This window comes from Musca domestica, unplaced genomic scaffold (assembly GCF_030504385.1).
Source record: "Musca domestica strain aabys unplaced genomic scaffold, Musca_domestica.polishedcontigs.V.1.1 201, whole genome shotgun sequence".
Taxonomy (NCBI): domain Eukaryota; kingdom Metazoa; phylum Arthropoda; class Insecta; order Diptera; family Muscidae; genus Musca; species Musca domestica.
In genome coordinates, this window is record NW_026712252.1 from 520,729 (window position 1) to 544,400 (window position 23,672).

The 23,672-nt window shown below is 36.8% G+C and overlaps 2 protein-coding genes across 2 annotated transcripts; one reads left to right on the forward strand and one right to left on the reverse strand.

Moving 5' to 3' along the window:
* Positions 1 to 69: 69 nt before the first annotated feature.
* LOC131802385 (ribosomal protein S6 kinase delta-1-like) lies at positions 70 to 3,580 on the reverse strand. The gene is made up of 4 exons (XM_059122577.1): positions 3,314 to 3,580; positions 1,788 to 3,247; positions 1,499 to 1,715; positions 70 to 308 (listed from the first exon to the last, which is right to left on the reverse strand). The coding sequence occupies exons 1-4, from the start codon at positions 3,407 to 3,409 to the stop codon at positions 93 to 95; spliced, it is 1,989 nt and encodes a 662-aa protein (XP_058978560.1). The 5' UTR covers positions 3,410 to 3,580; the 3' UTR covers positions 70 to 92.
* Positions 3,581 to 5,565: 1,985 nt separating this feature from the next.
* LOC101894427 (14-3-3 protein epsilon) lies at positions 5,566 to 22,256 on the forward strand. Its single transcript, XM_005181349.4, has 5 exons — positions 5,566 to 5,718; positions 5,871 to 6,284; positions 19,655 to 20,124; positions 20,836 to 21,016; positions 21,103 to 22,256. Exons 2-5 carry the CDS (start codon positions 6,221 to 6,223, stop codon positions 21,156 to 21,158), a joined length of 771 nt encoding a protein of 256 aa, XP_005181406.1. The 5' UTR covers positions 5,566 to 5,718; positions 5,871 to 6,220; the 3' UTR covers positions 21,159 to 22,256.
* Positions 22,257 to 23,672: the final 1,416 nt, after the last annotated feature.

The window sequence follows — 23,672 nt, forward strand, 5'->3', positions numbered from 1 at the left end:
TAAAATATATAAAAACAAAAAAAAATAACAACAATTTTTAAATAATAAAAAAAAAGAATTTTCTTAAAAAAAAAAAAACAAATGTTATTCTTTCACTGGGTATTAAAACCTTGTTGTTTAACCTCCTCCCAATTGGTATCGGCAAAGTATTCATGCTGTTTGATACGCTCATAGTCGAGACGCTCTTCCGGTTCCTGTTGCAGTAACCTTTCCAATAAGTTACGCTTAACTTTGGGTATTTCAACATTTTCCGGATATTGCACAAAACCGTACAAATCAATTTGTCCCGGATGAGCAGCTTTGAAGGGCTGAAAGGTAAAAAAATACACAAATATTATAATTTTTGGCCGATACCTACTATGTTTCTAGGTCTAAGATTTCCAATTTTCTGAAATTTCCTGAAAAAAAGTTATTCGTGATGGAATTCAAGGGTGTGACTTCTTTATATTTGGCTGGAAAAATGTCTCGTGAGCTGAACATATCGCAATATTCAATTCGGCAAATATTGAAAATGAGCTCGGGGTAAAGCCATTGAAATTCCAAAAAGTGCAAGAACTTACACCGCAACAGAAAGAGTTGCTTCCTTGGCCGAAAGTGGTGAGCTGCGGAATTTGGTTTTCTCCGATGAGAAAACATTCGTTGTCCAGCAGTTTGTAAACAAACAAAATGATTTTCAGCTGCCAAAGAGGTCAGCTGAAAAAGTGCACCTTCAGTTGGCCACCAGAACTCGAGCTCCGGCCATGGTGATGCAAAACTATTTGTATGTGTGAAATTTGAAGAGAATTTGAGAGAGTTATTTCGCTTTCCTTGAGCGTTTTGTTTTTCAAAATCTTGAACCCTATGTGGGAGAGGTACCAGAAGAAATGGCCCGATCTCCACAATCCTTATAACAGATCTTGTGTTGATTGGAATATTGAGATGTAATAAGTCTGAATGAAATCTGATGTTAATTTCGCTTTTTATGAGCTTTATGAATATTCAAAATTTTGACCTTTTCTTGGGGGGGGGGGGGGGGGGGGGGGTTTACCAGAAGGAGTAGACCGATATATCCCATCTTCTCAGCATATCTTGTGTTAGTAGAAATAACGGGATGTGTGAAATATGGAGAGAACCGGATGCTTATTTCGGGTTGTATGATCGTTTTGGTTATTCAAAACTATGACCCTTTGTGGGGGAGGTACTAGATGGAATGGTTCGATCTCTACCATCTTTATAACAAATATTGTGCTGATGGAAATATTGAGATGTACCAAGTCCGAAGGAAATCGGATGTTAATTTCGCGATATATTAGCTTCAGGAATGTTCCAAATGTTTACCATTTGTAAGGAAGTTACCAGAAGGAGTAGACCGATATATTCCATTTTCTCATCATATCTTGGAAGATCCGATCGTACCAATATACCCATAATGTCATCACATGTCGTTGGCATATGCTTTCTCAGTCATACCACAATCCCATATTCAACCTTTCCCAAATACCTATACCTATGTACTTACCAAACCAACAAACAGTTCATACAAAATAACACCATAACTCCACCAATCTGAACGCAAAGTAAGTGGGCGTTCGGGTGCCACAAAGTGATTATCCAAGGCCTTGGGATTTAGGGCTTTGTGAATGAAACTATCCGATGAGAGGCCTTCATTTTGATAAAAATATGACAAAAGTAATTGACTATTTTCATCCAATAATAAATTGTCCATATGCAGATCACTGAAAGGCAAACATCACTCGATTATTATTTCATTCGAAAAAAAAAAAAACAAAACAAGTTTAAAAACTTACCACAAGATGACACTTTTCTCGTGTAGAGCGTGAATGGCAACCAGAAGTTGTTGGGACCATTTCTTGAGGAAATGTTGTGGAATGCTATACAGAAGTATGCCATTCATTCGACGGGGTATAAATTCCGATTCGTTTATTGTATTTGATACAGATTCAATTAGTTGTTTAGAGGACTCTACCAGGTCTGGCACCAGATCTAGCGCATCCATTGAGATTTTACAAATATCTGAAGATGGATCTTCCTCTTCATTGCATTTCTGAGCATTCTCATTGCTCAGATTTTGGGAATGTACGTAATCGATTAGTTTACCACCCAAGGCCAGCTTGAGAAGTAAAAAGATTTTCTGATCCGATTGAAAGAATGCCAACAGATCGACCATATACGGTATATGCTGTGGAAGGAATACTGTTTGGGTTGGCGAATTGCTGGAGGGTTTTTCAATGCCTTTCATTACATATTGCGGTTTCAATGGCTCGGTTATGCACGACACCAGCAATACCTTATTACCCAAAAGGGCATTGACTTTATATTTAGCCATGTGATGCCAAGGTCGTTCCAAATAAAAACCTGAACTTTCCGAATTTGTATTGCATGACACATCCAAAGCCAGTTGGAAGTTTGATGTTGAGAAAATGGAAGCAATTGATCTTTGAGAATTTTTCAAAAATCTCTCATGTATATCTTCAGCCCGAGCCAAATATTTGCTTATCTTAGCTCTGGCAATGTACACGCGATCGTCATTTAAATCATCTTTGCAACCTTTTAGTAGAATGTCAACGCCCGATTTATAACGCGTGTAGGCATCATTATAATCCAAATTAGCTTCGGCTTGTACAGCTGAACTGAATTCGAGAGCTGCATCGTAAATATAGTCGCTATCTTCGCTCTCAACCGAAGCCATGGGGGTCAAAAAGCGTAAATTACATTTTGTTGTTAGGCTTGTATCGAGACTGGTATCATTGTCAGAGCTTTTGCCATTATCAACAATCGCATCTCCTTCCCCCTCCACATCCTCCGCCTTCTCATATTCATCTTTGTCGTTTGGAAATATTTCTGCTATTATAATATTCTCCCTTGATTTCACACTGCTGTCCACAGTATCAGTTTCTATTTCCAAACTCCTTCCGACCAAACTACGTGCCGCCTTTTGTACAAGTTTTTGTATTTTATTCGACGGCGTTGCTTCGCTACTAAAGAATTGGGCAAAACTGTGTGACTTATACAATGCTGGATGCTGGGCCACAAAATCCAACAATGATACAATGTAGGCCTTGCGTTTTCGTATAACATCCTGATCGAAACGCTTAAAAAATGAACAATCTATAGGTTCGGGCATATAGCCGGATAGGCCAAGACTCTTATGCCTTCTCTTCAGTTCACGATGTAGCTTTTTTATGTCGTGGAAACGTCGCCATACCACCAATGTTGTTAAAGCCTGGGGCACCGCTCGGGGGAAAACCTTGGGTCAACGAAACAGGGAGGATTGAAAATATCTAGGGCCTTTCTTTAATTATTCAATACTTACAATGGATGTAATCTTGTAGAGAGTAAAGCCAGCCTTGTGGGTTTGAGTATCCGTCACAGCAAAGCTATGTATCCAGCCCCCCAAATCCGGTGCCATATTGTTGCTGTTGTAATTCAATGGACAACTAAGGTTTTAAATATTAATTTTTTAGCATTTCTATGTCTGATGATTGTTTTGAATCCAAAGAATTAAAAAAATTTAAGAAAGTTTAATTTTTAATTTATATTTTCCAAACAGACAACGATGTCGAAAGATTTTTTCGTCTGCGTCGGCTTTTGGCATATAACAGGCGTACCTAAAAACAGTCATACGCTTTTAACAGAATTTAATGTCATGTTTACGTTAGAACATTTTGTAGAGTTAACCAATTCTAAAAGGATTTATTTGAAGTTTAAATAATGGATATGACAATTTTAATTCAAATCCAGTTTGATAACCCATTTATATGTAAACGTACTGTAATATTGTTGAAAATCAAGGCAGCAACAAACTCTAGATGATTTGACTTTAAATTCGATATGCAATGCAACAACGGCCATGGTGCGGAAACATTTTCGCGGTACAGGAACAGAAACAGCGACACTATATTATATAATATAATATAATAATAGTCCTATATTTCATGCACGGTAAAATTAAGAAGATAAAGTCATTTCAAATGAGTATTCCCATCTTTGCATTTTCTGTAATTTACCTTGTGAAATTTAACTGCATAGAAAGCAGATTTCCATCTCTGATTTGTGTACAGGGTGAGATGAAAAAACTGCAACCAACTTCAGACTGCTGTCATTTCTAAGTCCCTCGTCTGACAGCAGTTAAAATTATTCACGCGACGGCTCATTACATTGTTTACAGGCGTACAAAAGCAACTTGGTGAGAATTTTCCAGAAAAAAAATTTATTCGTAATGGTATGCAAGCGTGATAGTGTGATTTCTTTATATTTGGCAGGAAAACCACAAGTGGATATCGTCCAGAATTTAAATATGAATAGATCTTTTGTGTCTTGTACCATCGCTCGTTACCGTGATACTGGTTGCATAACCCGACGTCAAGGAATTCGACGGAAGAAACCAGCAACATCAGCAGAAATGGTTCGAAAAGTGAAGAAGCGAAGTGATCGAAACACGCATGGCTCGTGAACTGAACATATCGCAATATTCCATTCGGCAAATATTAAAAAATGAGCCCGGGGTAAAGCAATTGAAATTCCAAAATGGTCCAAGAACTTACACCGCAACAGCGCACAATGGCTACCAAAATCTCCGGATCCCAATGCGTTGGACTATTGTCGGGAATGAGCCAGAATACCGCAGAGCAACAGTCGCGCAGCGTGTGACGATTTCATTGGCCGTTTGAAGGACATAATTCGTGCCAAAGGTGACCAATTCGAACAACTCTAAACTTATTCTAAATTTTAATGGTATTTCCGACATTTTTTGCTCTCAATCAATTAAAAAAAAAAAAATGTAAAAATATTGACTTGACTTTGTTGCAGCTTTTTTATCTCACCCTGCACATCCAGGGGAATAATATGAAAACATTAAAATTTAATATTTTAAAGAACTGACAGTTTAATTTCGAACATGACTAAGAATGTGTATTTTTTTAAAGCAGCTTATCCAGTTTTGCAACATTGACATGTCAACAATTTTAAAATGTTGTTTTTTTAAATAAGTAGATTTTTATATCTTTTTTTATACGACGTCAATCGGAGGTTGTTATGATGTGTATTTTTCAACAATTTTTTGTCGAATTTGAATAATATTTCATTTAAAACATATAATTGCAAAATAATTTTGACAGTTCATTATCCCAGCAGCTGTGTCGATGCGACAACCTGTATTTGTCTATCATGCAATCTACTTAAAACCTCAGACGACGTTCTTTTTTTTTTTTGTTTACAAAAATGTCACTCCTATTTTCTTAAATAGTTATTAAATTAATTTCATATTTATTTAAATGATAACGATAGCAGTGTATTACCCTATTCACAAAGAAACGTAAAATTTTTAATTATAATCCAAGAAATTGACAACTCAAATTAAGATTTTTTTTGGAGTTTTTCGAAAATATTTCCAATTTAATTACAGCCAGATAAAGTCGTACAGCATACGCTGTCATTTAGTTAAAAGCCGCATTGACATTTGACAGGCATTGCCAACAGTGCTTTTCTGCGCACTACTACAAAACTACAAAAAGGTGCGGCCATATTGGTTATATTACCTTTCCTTGTTCCACTCATGTTTCGGCCATATCGGCATGCAAAAAATTTCTCGTTGCCTTGCTTGCAATTGGCGACAAAACCACAAAAAAGGAACGAAAAACTAGTGTGACGACGATTCTATACAAATCAAATCGAGAAGCAGCGGTGTAAAGACGACGGCGATTATCAACCATTTTAAAAGTGTGTATTTTTTATTGTCACAAAAAAAGAAAAGAAATAATTTTCGCTGAATTCTAAGTAAAAACAAAGAAAACATTCATAAAAGTGACTCAGTGATATAGAATTTAAAAGAAAACACTGAAAAACCATTTCTTTTTCTCTTCTCCGACCAGGATTTCAGAGCGACTTTACCCTGCGTACACCCAACGACATTGAAAAACACACACACACACGCATACATTATAGAAGAGAAGCGGCGGCTTGTCAGAGAAACAGAAGAAAAAACGTAGTAGAGAAAAAAAGTTAAGCAAAAAAAAGCAAGAACAAGAACGAAGGCGACCAAGTCGTAACTGAAATACAGAAGCACAACGACCGACGCCGGGATTCAAACGAAACTGTTGTTAAATTGTTAAAAAATTAACAAACAAGAACGCAGAAAAAGGCATTAAAACACCTTTTCTCTACAAATACACAAAAACAACAACAGCAACAGCAACTCTACCACAAATAAACTATTTGCACAATGTCTGAACGGGAAAATAATGTGTACAAGGCTAAATTGGCCGAACAAGCAGAACGCTATGATGGTGAGTAATAGTTTAAAAAAAATTAAAACAGTAATCAACTTTTAAAAGATGTCTATTGGCCAAGTAAAAAGCATCGGATGCCAGCTTCCATCTATACCAAAGACTCGCTAAATGGATAAAAATGGAAAATTTTTCTCTGGAAGAATCTCATAATGTGTTGTGCGATGGGGAAGGGGAACAATGAAAAAAAGTCAAGAAAACCTGAATGTCTATCAGTCGGTCTGTGTTGCCTCTCCGTCTTTTCGTCGTTGGTTGGCTGGCTGGATGGATGGTGCGTCAGCAGTCAAAGCAATCAAAGGCCAGTAGTGTCTTGAACAAACCACCACATAGTAGAACATCCAGCCGAGCTGATGATGAGTAAAAAGTTTTCGTAGAAATCGCAATGATAAATACAACAAAACTAGTTTTTGGCCGGCAAAATTCTTCGGCGGCGTGTTTTTTTCCCTCAATTATGCCTTGTCTTAAACGACAAAAAGCTTCTTGTGGCTGCCTGGATTGACAATGACTTATTTTTTACCAAGAAAATCTTTTTTCTTTTGCTGTCAAATTATTTGAAATTGGTGAAGAAAAAAATTTTCTTGGTTAAAATCTCAAAGAGTATAGAGAAAATTTCCATAAATGTATATGACGACAACGGAGGCGGCGGCGGCGACGACGATGGTGGTGATGACTATGGAGTGACTGCTGCGTCGATGTGATGTGGATAATGTAGGGGGGTGCGGGGTTATGTTTATTTTAGGGTGGTGTCTTGCACATGAGTGTAATTTATTTTTCATATTCTCGAGAAGTGTTATATCTAAATTTAGATACATTTTCTTTTTTACTATCTTTAGAGTCGTCGTCGACGCCGTTCAAAATCCCAGTAATGAGGAAGTAAAATGTGCTGCATAGCAAACAAAACTTTTTTTTATTACTTTATGGTGGAGACGGCAAACGAAAAAAATTTTCGTCTTAAAATGTGGTTTTTGCAATTTCGAGTCATCATCAGCGCCGTCTTTTTCGTTGTCGTCGTCGTCGCCAGTCTCTCATTATCTCCTATTGCCATTTCACTTGCCATAACGACAAAGTTGTGCTTTAGTATCCTGTTTGCCGTTTGAGTGAATAGCACCGCTAGCTAGGTTACAAAATTCGCAGATTCGCAATATTATTGTTGTTGCCTTGTTTGTTAACTCTTTGGGCTTACTCAGTCTCCTTTTTTGTTTGTTCTCTCGTTTGATGAGAGTTTTTGTTGCCCCCCTTCCCTTGCTCATCATACATTTGGTTTGTTGAAATGTGTGTGATTTGCTTTGCAAAGGTGTGTGCGTCTGTTTGCGTGCGTTTTGTGTGAGCTGTTCGTGTTACAAGCGCGAAAAATCGATGAATGAATCGATCGTTGTTGCTTTGCGCGCTGCTAACAAGTAACCAAAAAGTTCGAAAGCACACACACACACACACACATGCACTTGTAATCAAAGCGTGCAGAATTTGGTGTATACACACAGAAGTTGGTTGGACTGTGTGTGTGTGCGTACGTTTGTTCGTTTTTTAAACAGAGTTGCCATGGTACATATTTGTTCTCCCCCCAAAAAAAGTTGGGGAAACAGTTTAGCAATAAATGAAATGAGTTTCGTTTCCCCCAAAATATGCATGCCATGCGCACATCGTCACCGCTGTCATTGCCGTCGTCACACACGCAAATGACTTAAAAATGAGTCATCAATTCACTCTCTTCGGTTTGTGTTTGACATAGGGGGAAAGGGGAAGTAGGTTTTTTTTGCTTAATTTAAAATTGAGATTTGTTTGTAAACAATAGTTTTTTTTCTTTTGTAAACTTTACTGATCGGTTGTAATAATTTTGGTTTGGTAAGGGGTGGGAGAAGAAGAGGGAAGTTGGTGGCCATTCATTGGCGCCAATGAATAAATGACAATATCGACGATTACACAGGGAAAATGAATTAAAAGATTTAAATGGTAAATATTTGTTTTTATAAACAATTTTTTAATGAAGGACTTGTATATAATTAATAAAAATTAGAATGCCTGTAAATGGGACACAATTTCGATAAATGTCAAGTCTAAGAACAGGCTCCCAAATTACTGATGTGTTTAATCCTCAATGTCAAGGCTAAGAATGTAATCCTCTTTAGGCACAAGTCAAAAAAAAAAAAAAAAAAAACAAATAATATTAGTTGTACCCCCAAAAATATGTGTAAAATTGAAAATAAAACTGTTGGCGTTAGTGTCTGCAACGGCCACACTTTATGAAAAAATTATTTAAGGTAGTTCCTGGTTGACGTCTTTTGGACAATCCAAATCATAATCTATCACTCCAATGTGAAATCTTTTATCTGTCTGTCTATTAAAGAATGTCCTCTGTCTTTAACTTTGACAATCAATCTAACTTTACAGAGGATCGTCCTAGATGGCTACATAATTTTTATGGTATTGAAAATGGGAGGCATATGTCTCCATGTTTTCGTTTAGTCCCTCCCCCATAGGAAGGTGCTTCACGATATTTGATATATTACCCCCCCCCCCCACACACACACACATTTGGTATTTTGATGACAATAGCCACATTTTTCAACAGTGTTATTGTTTCAAATTTCGAGTTTGTAATAGGCAACATTACCACAGGTAGAACATTTTAAGGCCCTTATATAACAACAGTACATCCTGGTATTTGGTATTTTGACGATTGTCGCCACATTTTCCATCCATCCATAAAGCGCTTATTTGGCTGGCTTAAGTCTTCGGCTGGATTCTTCGGAAATGAATAAAGGAACTTATGGCCAAAATCGAACTAAGTCAACCTAAAACTCCATTGTTCCTCTACGAAGAAGACAGCCGATGACTCAAGCCAGCCAAATAAGGCCTTTATGTATTCCCACCTTTACTCTATAAGTCCATGTTTTCCTATAGTTAGCTATCATATGCCTCCTTGTATGGCGTTTTTTGATCATTTCAGGTACAATTTTCAACTGAATTGTTTCAATTTTGATATTTGGAGTTTGTAATTGGCTACTACCATTCAATCTCCTCTGACCGAAAATTAGATAATCAGATCCTCGTTTTAGTAGAATTCTGCTTAGATGGGTATTAGGATCGCAGTTTTTTTATTGGCAATAGACCAAATAGTTCGACGTTCTGATATAGCCCCCATATAGTTGTACCGGCAGATTTAAGGTGTTTTATTTATTTATTTATTTATTTATTAATCCATTTGTAATAAAAAGGCCTAATAGACCATACATAATTATTACATAGCCTACCTTAAACCTGAGTTAAAAAACAATTCAATAATAAAAGTAAATAAATTCACAATTTCATGATATATACATACGTACATACATTATACTACTATATAAAGTACTTGTTATTATTATTATTATTATTGTTATTGGCTCCCCAGCCATAAAAATTTGAATACAAGGTAATTAATGTCCATGTTAACAATAACTTTTAGATTAGATAGCAAAAAAAAAAAAAAAAATCAAGTAATAAAACTGCTACATATAACAACAACAATTAGGATGCAAGATGTTGAAGCAGTTTTAATCGAAAAACATTGTTAGAATGTGAAAAAACTCTTAATTCCTGGGGTAATGTGTTCCAACATCGCGCGACCCGTACCAGAAACGATCGTGCATAATCATTTCTAAAGATCCTAGGAATAAAAATTTGAGGGTTTCTAGTTGAATGAGAAAATGTGAAACTCATCCTCAAAGAAACTGGTCTACCACTTCTTATTATATTATAAAAGGATACGAGATTACGACAGGTAATTAATTCATTAAATGAACATCCGATAAACCGTTTCACATATTCAGATATATGCTCTCTTCCACGGACCTTATATACAAACCGAACTATAGAATTTACGATTCTTCGTAAGTGGAGAAGGTGAATACCAGTAGCACCGGACACTACCTCAATGCCATATAATATTGTAGACATTAACAGAGCATGCGCCAACTTTTCCTTTACATAGCAAGGTAAATATAGGTTACATGCATAAAACCGTCGTAAATAAGACCACACCTTCCCAGATATGATGTCAATATGATTCTTAAAAGACAACTCATTATCAATTACCACTCCTAAACATTTATGATGGGGGACAAATTCCACATCATCATTAAGCAACTTTATATTAATAGTATGATTTTTAAATGCTCCAAACATCATGGCCTTTGTTTTGGTTGGATTTATTGTAAGTAAATTCATGGATGACCAATATGAAAACTGAACAAGGCACGTATTAATGCGATTTTCAAACACTGACGGCGACTCACGGTCACCACTAAAAAGGAGGAAAATATCATCCGCGAATTGATAAGTTTTGCATGAATCAGAATCAGTGACATCCTTAAGATCATTCACATACAAAATAAATAAAAGTGGTCCTAATACCGACCCCTGCGGTATGCCACTATAGGTCAAAATAGTATCCGACTGACAACCGTTCAGAGCCACAAACTGGGACCTATCACTGAGATAAGAATACATAAGCCTACACGCCGTGGACGAAAAATTAAATATATTCTTAAGTTTATTTATCATAATTATGTGATCTACGGAGTTAAAAGCTTTTGATAAGTCCAGAGAAACAAGTACACTTACTCTGCCCTCGTTGATATTCTGGCGTATATTATCCGTTGCCTTTATAAGCAAGTGTGTAGTGCTATGCCCTCTTCGAAATGAATATTGAGTGTCAGATATTAGACTCGAAGTATATTCCACAATTTGATTCTTCATTATAATCTCTACTATCTTAGATACAGATGGTAGTATAGAAATTGGGCGAAGGTCATCTGGGCAACTAACATTATTCGATTTGGGGATGGGGACAACACGAGCTTTTTTCCATGCAAGTGGAAAAGTTGAGCTTACTAATATATAGTTCACGAAGTGTAAAAATATATCCATGACGTACGGGTAAATTAACTTAATAAATCGTATGGGTATCATATCCACCCCTACTGATTTAGAGTGAATTTTGTGCAATGCTTCAAAAATTTCAGCCTCCTCAACGTATCGAAAAGAAAATAACGTGTTAGAATCAACATCCTGCATAAAGTCCACTTGCCCTGCAGGTCTATGGTCAGTGTTAATAAAGGAACAATTTATGTCATCCACATCAATATCAAAAACAGAATGATTTTGATTTACATAACCTGCATTACGCAACAATTTCCAAACGCCAGATGTATCTAACCTGCCAAACATTGCTACAAAATGTTTCCTCTTTGCCCTTCTAATAACGGTCCTTGCCCTGTTTCTATATTTACAGTAAACAGCCCAATTCTCCTGACAACGGTCTAATTGAAATGCATTAAAAGCTAAATCTCTAACGGATCTAGCAAATGTGACATCGCTAGCCTTAATCCATGTTTCTGTGCGAAGTTGTACCCTTTTCCTAACAACAGGTACACAGGCAAATAAGCTACCAATTAGAGAACTAATTTGAGAGCATTTGATGTTTACATCAGGTTCACTTAGCAGTAAATTCATGTCAAAAGCACGCAAGATCAACAGAAATCTATCCCAATCCATGTTGTTGTAATCTCGGTACTCCAGGAATTCAAGCGGCTTATAATAACTTAAGGAAAGAGACGCGAAAAGTAGGGCATGGTCAGAGACAGACGGACACTGAACTTGATCACTAAAGTTAACAAATGAAGCATCACTTACCAACATGAAATCTATTAATGAAGTTGTTCTTGTTCTTAAATCAAAATGTGTGGGCTTAGAATTGTGAACAATTGACAAATTATATCTTATGCACAGTGAGCGAAAATTACTAGACTTAGTATCATCAAATAGGTTATTATTAAAATCACCAAAAATAACTATATTTTGGTGCTCCGAAAATAAATCCATATGATGACACTCAAAATCATATAAATTACCAGTTGGTAAATAAACCACGCCAAACAAGATTTCAATATTATCAAAGCACAACTTAACGAAAAGCGATTCACATCCAGGAAAAGAGGTTTTCAACACCGTTTTGTAGGGGAGACCATTAACAATAAATAAACCTACACCACCTCCTCTACCTGGAGCCTGGCGATCATTCCGGCAAAGTCTATATCCAGGTAAAGAAACGGCTTTATTGCAAATTTCATTCATGAGCCACGTTTCTGTCACAGCAAAAATATGGAACACATTGCCCTTTAAAATAAGTCTCAGTTCATCAAGTTTGTTTTTAGGCTTGATGCTCCTGCAATTTAGATGAGCCACTTTTAAGTTATCACTATACGGACACAACACGGATTTAATGTACGAGTTATCGTTAATTATTGGACCTAGATTTTCACTAAAAGACATTACGACAGAGCCAAAAATTGAAAATGGGGAGCCAAAAAAAGATATTTAATACAAATTTTTTAAAATACAATAATATTTCCATAAAGAAGAACAATATTGCAATAACATTCATGCAGCTCTTCACTTTTAATATGAGTTCAATTTTCAATTCATTAATAAAGATTAAGTAGAACAGTCAATTTCTGAAGTTGTATTACACTAATTTTGAACTTGTTCAGAGTTATTTAACAAAGAAGAACATTTCTTAGCATCTGCAAAAATTTCGGTGCCATCTGTGAGTATCAGTTTGGCTTTCAGTATGTCTGAATTTAGAACCTTAAATTTGGTTATAACTGCTTGTCGGCGAAGCCTTATACAGAGCGAATTTAGATATGCCGCAGCAGGAGTGTAATGGTCGTTTAGGTAAACTCTATTTGACAGGTCACCACCTTCACCTTTAATTATGTCCGACACTTTAAGAGTCCTGGTTCTGAAATACTCCTTCATGATTAAATCGCGGGCATTAACATTATTCAGCTTAACTAGGATCTGTTTTCCGTTGCTTATGTAGCCAATATAATTGATATCATGAGTAGAAAGCGACACATTAAAAAATGAGCTTAACGCCATTACCGGGGCAACCAAGTCTGTTAACCCAGCAGGCAAGCCGCTGATTAAAAAGTCAGCTCTATTCAGTCTGCGATGTAACACATTCACTTCAGCCTGGAGATCTGATATTTTTGAATCTGTAGCAGATTTTAGGTTGCTCACTTTTTCATTGCAGCTATTAATATCGGATTTAAGTTCAGTTAAATAAGATCTCATCTCATTTTTAATTTCATCCAGAGCTGCTTTAATGGAGTTCTTTTCAGTCTGGTTACTCATTATTATGCCATCTAACTTAGCATTAAGACTCCGAAACTCGTCCGATATGCTATTCCTATTGGGATTGGTTCGTTGACAGTTCTCACATGAGACACAAGTAAAAATGCTGGATTTGACAGATTTTAAAGCAGCTAAATCTTTTTCATTGATATTAGCACAGGCGGCATGTATCCATTTATTACACATTTTACACATAATGCTTCCTTGGGATTTTGTTATAGAATTGTTGCAAATACCACATTTCTCCGCACTAGGCATTTTTGGTTACTTGGAGAAAAAAACAGAAGAAGCATCCAAAAACAAGGCAAACAAGAGCAACAATAAAATGCAGCAACAAAATCAGCAACCAACAGCACAGCAACAATTTAGCAGCAAAATAACAATTATGCAATATTGTGTATAAAGCGGTATTTTAAATTTAATTTTAACAACAAGTCATGCAACAAACTGCAATTTCCGAAGAATGTGTATAATGCGTCCGATTTATTAATAAATTCTATTCATTTGAAGAATGAAAAGCTGCGATGAACAAAAACCACGTTTATTCAGGCATAGCGTTGCCAGATTTTTTTTTTAGATGTTTTAATCATAATTTTAATGCTTATGTGCTATAAATTGACACTTTGTGTTCCCAGTATGTAGGAAACATCCTTGCAGAGAACTGTATATATAGGTCGATATTTTTAACGGATTTTTATATTTGGTAGAAAATTTTCTAAACAAGTTCATATGTTCGTATGGCCCCCATATAACTGAACCTCCCAAAATTCTCTATTTTCACAATCTTATTCACTTTTTTGTCGGAATTGTTTAAAATTTGGTAATTGGAGATTGTAATGGGTGCTCCCTTCTCTGACGGAAAATTGCCCATACAGATCCACAACTTTGTAAAGCCCCAAATTTATAATTTGGAAGTTTGCAAAGGGAACCACATTCATATGGCAGAAATTTGCCTATCAAGTTTCAGGACTTCATATAGCCCTCATACAATGGTATTTTCGCGATTATAGACAATTCAAGGGATTTATTTCAATTTTAGAATTTGGAAGTTCGCAATGGAAACTATATTCTATGACAGAAAATTGATTGTACAGTTCCAGAACTTTATATAGCCCCCCATATAATAGTATTTTCGCGATTTTAGGAAATTTTCTCAACGAATTATTTCAATTTCGGAAGTTTGCAATGGGGAACCTACATTCCAATGACAGAAAATTGTCTATTGCCCCATATAAAGGTATTTGCCTATATTCCATATTTTTTCGAGTTCGCAAATGGGCCTTCACTGGCAGATATTTGGCAATATATATTTTTGATATTTTCATGGTATCATGGATATTTTGCTCATTCCAAAATTCGTTCTTTTCCAACATTTTGTTGGCGAATTCTATTTCATTTCGTTTGCCAATTTTTAGATATTTATCTACTGCCTTATTCCTCCATGGCAACACTGTGCTAGATTTCGGTTTTATTACGTTGTAGAACTAATGCAGTATTACTCACTCATGTGGCCTTACTTGACTTTGTTTGTTTTTTTTTTTTTTTTTTTTTTTTTTTGCCTTTTTGGCCAATATAATTTCTTTGGAAACATTTTTGCTGTCGTTCCGAAATAATAGCGGAGAGATGGTGTGGTTTGTCCTTTATTCATTCTGTTATTGTTGTTTGCAGCGCGTAACCGTGGCAAATTTGAATTTAAATAATTTGCGTGATTATATATGTCTTGTATTTTTTGGTTAAGTGGGGTGAGGGGGCTCTCTTTGGTTCGTTGGTGGTGGTGGGGAAGTACAACCTCACTTCTCCATTAAATTTTCATCCCTTGTGTGTGCACAAGGAAAACGAATTAAATTTTACCATCTCCCACCTCCTACCCACTACGAAGCGAATAACATTAGCTAATCTATAGCCACCCAACTCCCCCCCGGTATTCCATGCCATTAGAGTTTTGAACACAACTCCCTTTACTATACCACCCATCTACTACCCCCAAATCTTTGTTGGGAAATTGGAGCATACCGAAACATATATATGTGTATATATTTCTTCAACAGTTTGTATGTGTGTTGGGGTAAAAAACAGATGTGGAAATGTGTTTTTTTTATTATTTTCTACAGGAGTAGACTTTTTGTCGTTGCCATCGCCACCGTTTCCCCATTCGAGTTTTTGGTTGTCGGGGGAGAAAAAGTACCCAATATGAAATGGCAAATTGGTAATTGAGAGCCAGTTTAATTAACAGCGGCGGTGTGTTGAAGGATATTTGTGGAGTTTATGTCACTCACCACCACTGCGCGCCACCAGCCACCATTAAAATGGTGGTGTTTGGTGACCATGCTTTAATACGCTCGATGTCTCACCTTAGTGTGGTGTAGTTTAGTTTGGTTTTCTTCTACCTCGTCAGACTAACTACAGGTAATGGTAATGGACACTTTACATTGCTTTTTTCATGCGTTTTTTTATTGGGACAACCAACATACGATACTGTTGTTGCACCCCAACTAGCCGATCTTTGTGACCAAGCTAACCATCCCCACCTCTTCCCCCTTTCTCCCATTAGCCCTCCACTTCAGTTTTCTCGCAATCTTTGCGAGTTTTTGTTTTCGCTGTTGCCAAAAAAAATTTGGTTTGGTTGTTGTACCATGCCGCCGCCGCCGTCGCCACATTTGCGGGCGCTGTTAGAAAAGTCTCCTCGTGTCTTAAGATTATGGCTGATTGTGATTTTGTGTGTGATTGTGTTTGTATGAGTCTCAGATGGATGGATTTGTCTTGCTCGCTCACACGCATGACTGAAATCTTGAGGTTTATTCTTCTTCCAGTGTGCAGACTTTTTAGTCTTGCCGAGCTGCTAAATAATAATGTTAATGTTAGTCGCCAACCGCGACTGCTGCTAATATTCTTGTTGTTCTTGTAGTTTTCAAGTTTGTTGCTGCTTTGCTTTGTTTCTTTTTCAAGAATTCTTCTTTGTTTTTGCGCTACTTTGTTCGCTAAGATTCTTATGAGCCGGCAAAAAAACAGCGAACATAAGTTGTTGCCCCTCACTTTGTGAGCGGTTTTCTTTTTTTTTTTTGTATTTTTATTATTGGAATGTACATTTTTAATACTTCTCCCCCCGAACGCCGGCCTGGCCTGTCTGTCCACTACTTTCATATTATTTTAGCTTTGTTTAAGTGGTGGTCGGTCGATCTCTGTGTATAATATGCCGCGCCGTCTATTTGTCTGACGTTGAAATGATGACGATGTTGTAAGCCTGTTTTCTGAGGTTGCACACAAATGTTAAATTCCCATTCTATATTTTCTCCTTGGTTACATCAACACAATATGGGTCTTTTTTCTTCTTCTTCTCCTGCTGCCCCCCTATAATTGTTTTATGGCCCAACCAATCATGGAGGCTTGTGCCAGCATTTTTTTCCTTTTGATTCAATGCTGCTGCTTTTGGATGTGATTTATAATTTTCCGCATTTCCTTTTCCATTGCGTGGCGGCGGCATCGGCAGATGGTGGTGATGTGGTGGAGACCTTTATACCTATTTTGTTTTTCTTTTTGTTCTTCTACTGCTGCGCCTGTCTGTCTGTCTGTTTCATGCATTCATGTTTGCATATTGGCGACTGAGTGTAAGTGAAAGGGTTTTCTTTTTGTGCTGGCTGGCTGGTGGCAGGCTGACTGACTGACTTTTCCCCAGCCAGACAATTGCGTCACGAGTTGCTGAAATTATTGAAGGTCATAATTTGTATTCTAAACTTCTTTTAGCCTAGTTTATTTGAGTTGTCTGAATAGAGAGGGAGGGAGGAGAGAGGGAGGACGGCTTTGAGTCTGCTGTTGGTTGGAGTAAATTGTTTGCCCTACGAAAGGGTGATTCTATAAGAGCTATACAAAAGTTTTTCAAAAAAAAAAAAAAAAAAAAGAAAAACAGGGTTGGGCACATCTTTTTATTTTAATCGATAGAATGGTCCATATAATTGAATGTTTAAGGATGATTTCATGCAAATGTTGACTGCGACTGGGCCCTTTAAGGAGTGTCCATCCGCTTAGCCCAATTTTGGCATACTGTTTGCTCATATAAATGCTTCAATGTTATCTTCCAATGTATTAATTGAAGCGGGTTCGTCCGCATCAACATGAGCGTGCCGTCTTATTGAAGCCACATGTCATGCATTTCTTGTATGGGCGAAAAAAAAAATCGGATATCATCTCAAGGTAGCACTCTTTGAAAAAATGCCCAACCAGCCCTAAACCGCACCAAACTGTGACCATTGGTAGCTTTTGCAAATCTTCTGCCTGATTTTCACTCTGAAATCGACAATTCTGCTTATTAACGGGTTGTACCCATTCAGCTTAAGATAAACTTATAGGCCACACAGAAGAAGTTTAGACAAGAAGAAGTTTTCACTCTTTGCCCTTGAGCACTGTTTTAGTTTAAATTGCCCATAAATAGTTATTCCTCTTACGTTGTTGTTATAACAGCTTCACATGGTTTGTTGATTCCTGCTAATCAGGCTCTAGCTCCAGGTTGAGGAATTCGGTCTGAATCCAAAGATCTTCTAGATTCAGTGGTGGGGTAGATTTGCCAGGGCAATTAAATAGGTGCAGCGCATTGTGCGATCCTGTATCATACGCCTTTTCCTCAAATCGTGCCCAATCCGAATTGAGGCTACTGCACCATTCTGAACGTAACTGCGCCAAGGAAAACCACCCTGCTTTGTCTAGGCAGCCGGTATTCTTCAGCTGTGGTGGATCTGCGACTACATCAGTATGAATGCCACTCCGATCTGTCTGATAGGCTTATTGATCTAGAGGCTCTCTCATATAGCGATGAACCTTCCTCGAGCTCATGTATGTCCTTCCTGATGCGCATGGGGTATGCTGACGTACGAGAAAGACCTCATGTAGACGATTCATTGGTGTCATGAGGCAACCTGTCACAGTTCTCATTGCAGCATTCTGGCAGGTATGGATGTTCCTTTACTGAGTACCACTTATATTTCACAAACCACACTGGGCCGCATTGCTGGGCCGCAGACCTCGACCTATCGCTTTATAAAGAGGTCATCGAGGTTTCCTTGTCCGCACCCCAAGTGCTACCGGTTTGTGCCTTTTCATTTTGTCGTAGATAGCTGTGTAGATACAGCAAGTTGTAAAGAATCGCTGACTTTTCGCAGATTAAAGAAAAAAAAAATCGAAAATTGTGACCAGAAGGGGTCCGCAGATATATACCATCTTCACAACAGATTTTGTATTACAAAAAATGTTTGGAATGTTTTAAATTTAAAGAGAACCGGATATTAATTTTGCTTTATTTGAGCGTTTCGGTTTTCAAAATCTTGAAACATATGGGGGGGGGGGAGATACCAAAAGGAGCGCGCTGATATATCCCATCTTCATAATGGGATGTGTGAAATTTAAGAGAACTGGGTGCTTATTTCGAATTTTATGATCGTTTTGGTTATTCAAAATTTTGACCCTTTGTGGGGGAGGTACTTGATGGATTTGACCGATATTGTCCATTTTAGCACCTGACGTAACACTGATGGAAATATTAGGATTTGCAAAGTTGGAGCAAAATCGTATAATCCTTTCTCCTTCTGTGTAATAAATTATTTTCTTTGAAAATGTTGACATTTTGTGGGGGAGGTAACAGAAGGAGTGGATCGATATTTGACCATCTCCGAACTTCATCTGAGTTTGGCAATAATATTACGATGAACCTACCGGAACCGGATACTCCATTCGATCTCACCAGCCAGACAGAAGGACATCGCTAGATCAACTCCAAATGTCCTGAAACTGGTTTGGTCTAACGATACCTAGGATCTAATACCATTTTTTCAATGAGGCACGTTTTGGCCGTATCAAATGATATATACTCTCTGTAGCCGTATGGCTGTGGGTATAAAAAACCTTTTTTGGTTCACGTTGATTTCCAAACAGGAAAGTCCTCTAATTTGTAATTTTAAAGATAGATAACAACGCTTTAAGGTGAGCTGTGTGAATAAGCATGCATAACATTTTTTTATTATAATACCACTCCCATAAATGCTACACCCTTGTTACACAAAAATAACCCTACCCTACCAAACCCACTATGGGTTTTTACTCCACGTCTTTACCTGATTGAAAATAATTTGTCCACCATAGAATAAAAAACATGTTTTTTTTTCATTTAAATTAATAATCTCTTTTTTCTATTTTTTCCCCTCTTTCAGAAATGGTTGAGGCCATGAAAAAAGTTGCCTCCATGGATGTGGAATTAACCGTTGAGGAGCGTAATCTCTTATCGGTTGCCTACAAAAATGTGATTGGCGCACGTCGTGCCTCATGGCGTATAATTACCTCAATTGAACAAAAAGAGGAGAATAAGGGTGCCGAGGAGAAATTGGAAATGATCAAAACCTATCGCGGACAAGTCGAAAAAGAATTACGCGACATATGCTCGGACATATTAAATGTTTTAGAGAAACATCTCATTCCATGTGCCACCACAGGCGAAAGCAAAGTATTCTACTATAAAATGAAGGGTGATTATCATCGTTATTTGGCTGAATTTGCCACCGGTTCGGATCGCAAAGATGCGGCCGAAAATTCATTGATTGCCTATAAGGCAGCTAGTGATATTGCTATGAATGATTTGCCACCAACACATCCAATTCGTTTGGGTTTGGCGCTTAACTTTTCGGTAAGTGGAAAATTACATTTATAATATCTTGGTGGTGAATAAGTTTTTTATTTCTTGTTATTTGTTATTATTATTTGGAAAATGTAAAAGATGTTGTCAAAAAAAATTCCGAGCCTAGGGTACTCCTCACAAGACTCCAAATATGACCGTCTTTAGAGATGTTCGAAATGTCTTCTATCTCCAAAGGGAGCTAAAAGTCTTCTCATATCACATATGCAAAAAATCGTATGAAACTCCAAAAGATCTTCTGTCAGAACTTCAAATCGACTGATCATAGAAGTTTCAAATGATTGAAAAATTTTCTCACGGAAGTCCAGGGTTCTTCAAATGTTTTCAACTATAACCAATAAAGAGGCACTCTTACAAGAGTCCAAATTAGGTCATTCTGTAGATGATAAAACTTTTTGTAGAATTCCAAACGAAAATGTTGCTTCTCATGGAAGCCAAAAAGTTTTCTTCAATGAAAACGAAAAGCTATTTTCATAGAAGTCTAAAGATAGAATTGATCTACCGATAATTGAGGCTCTTAAACCACAATAAGCTATTAATCAACTGCTTCCAAAATTTCTCTCTTTGTTTTCCATCAAAAACAAATAAATCGGAAAAAGTGAGGGAAGTTTTCTCCTTGAATATAAATACCATTTCTACTCACCCTTTACTTTTTACCAATCAAAATTCCCAACTAATTTCCAAATATTCCTATTTTTCCAGGTATTCTATTATGAAATTTTGAACTCACCCGATCGCGCCTGCCGTTTGGCGAAAGCAGCATTCGATGATGCCATTGCAGAACTTGATACATTAAGTGAAGAAAGTTACAAAGATTCCACACTTATCATGCAACTGCTGAGGGACAACCTTACATTATGGACATCGGATATGCAAGCCGATGGTGAGTTAACTGAACTGAAAAAATAAAATCTTACATTGAGATGCAATATTTATTAAATACTCGTTTTTTTTAAATTCTTTTCGCAGGTGATGGTGAACAGAAAGAACAAATCCAAGATGTTGAAGATCAGGATGTGTCGTAATTTAAGTAAACCCCCCACAAAAACAAAAAAAAAAAACAAAAACAAATCCTTAAAAACAAAACAAAAACATACCCCCTAAAAATACTATTTGCATTTCTTATTTTTAAAACTACAACAACAAGAAACAGAAAAGGAAACTGTTCTCCTCCAGTTACTACACCCAACTGCAGCAAACACCACCCACACAACTACAATCCCCCAGAAACAAACAATTCATATAATTCATGGCTCCCTTCTATATTCCTCCCCACCCACCCAACCACTCTCTCCAAAGCAACAAGTACATATAATTAATAAAAACTAATTTTCAATTCGGAAATACCAGAAACAACCCTCTTTTTTCATCTTCTCGTTTTCTTTTTGTATTAATTAAATCAATCAGTCAGTCAGTCAGTGAGTCAATAGATCGTTTATCGATCCTGCAGATGCATGTTTTTTTCTACAACAACAACAACTACTATTATTATTATATTATTATTATACATATGTATTTTTTAAATGTAGTCATTACAATTAAATGTAATATTCTATATTTTCCACTTTTTATAGAGGTCACATTTCTCATTCGATTCTTAAAAACAAAACAAAAAAAAAAGCAGTAAAAAAAGTAAACAAAAATGCAGGAAACCCTAGGGTTTTCTGCTCCCACTCCACCACTCTCTAAATAAAAGCAAAAAATTCAGCTCGTTGTCCTTATTATTTTGCGACAGGGTGCTGATACCCTGTGTCAGCAATTTGCAGCCGCCAACCCCATTCTCCAATAAAAATTACGTTCTCCACCACCACCACCTCTTTCTCCCACACTCCATCATTTCTCAATGTGTGAAAAAGAAAAGCATTTTTTTGCATTAAAATATATAATAAAAATTAAATAATAAAAAATATTAAAAAAGTAAAAATTATATATTAAATAAAAACAACAACAAGAATAAAGAACAAACAAACCAACATCTGGAAAAAATACATCAAAAAATAAACAACAAATAAATAAAAAAAGGAAGGAAAAACAAACAAAGAGATACTATCATTTTTTTTTAACATTGATGAGAGAGATTATAGAGCAATTGCGCAAAGTGAGAACAGAAATTGAATATTTGACACAAAACACACACACACACATACACACGCCTGTCTCTCCCACATTTTCCAATCCCCACAACCTACCAATCAATAAACCAACCAACCAACCCAACAACAGCCAGCAAAAAGATGAAGAAGAACAGTCATATAAAATTACATAAAAAGAATTTGATAATTAATAAAACAAAATGCTACGAAACACACAATAAAATAAACAAATTTATTATTAATTTCGTATATGTCGTAGTAGAAGAGAAAAAAAGTTCTTTAATTTTAAAGACTTCGGCGGGAATGATGCCGTTTTGCCGCCGGTTTGTTGTGATAAAATCTATCAGTCTATTATGGTTGAACGGAGTCGTCGTACGGACGGGGCCTGTCCTGTCTGTCGTGCCACTCACTAATATTAATGGTGGTGTTATTAAAGGAGGAAAGATCGTTGCAGATTTTGAAAGAAATGACACTATTTTTGCAATGGTGGACAAAAAATTGTTAAATTTTAATTTTTCAAAATGTTACAAATGGTGTGTCATCGTGTTCATTGACTGCGATCATTAGAAGTCCTGTCGTTTAACAACGACAACATGTCAAACGTTAAAAAAGGGGGGTGAATTGAAGGTAAAACAGCAGGAGGAGAAAAAGGAAATCATGGAAATATAAACTATTTCTGCAGACATTCCATGATACTGAGAAGGATAAGATGATATAAGGTGGTGGGTGGGACAAAAAGCATAGAAATATTTGTTGGGAAGGGGGAGGGAAGTCGTTGGACACATTAGAATACAAGATTTACATTGCCCTTAGCCCAAAATTTATTTTGAGTCGAATTCATTGTTTTCAGCGATTGTGAGAGAGAAATGTGATGCCGAATGGCCGGCATGTCGTACGTGCCGTTTTCTTTTTTCTATATTTCTATCCAAAATTCTAAACGATATGTAGGGGGGAAAATGCATCCTATCCCTGTAAAATTTGATGGAAGTGGTTCCAGATGGTCGAACAGAAAACATAGAAATATTTGTTTGGAAAGAGGGAGGAAGCAAATAAATTTGATTCGTAAGTCTCTTTGGACCAGATCTGTTTCAGGATATTTGGAGTCGATGTAGCGATGTCCGTCCGTCCGTGCGCATGATAACTCTCGTAATATTATTGTCAAACTAAGATCGAGCTCGAAGATGGGCAATATCGGTCCACTCCTCCGGTCCACTACACCCTGGGGTAATTTTAACTCCTCTCATAAATTCAGTTCTATTCAGGGATCGCGAATTGCAATATTTGTATTATCTTTAGATACACAAATGTTGAAATGTCCGATTTTGAATGCGAGAATTTCTCCTAAGGTAATAATTCCATGATTGGGATCGAAAAATGTGGTCATCACTTGTTGCAGTGATTGAATATCTTGAGGGGGACTACATGGATGGATGCGTGGCGTTTTGA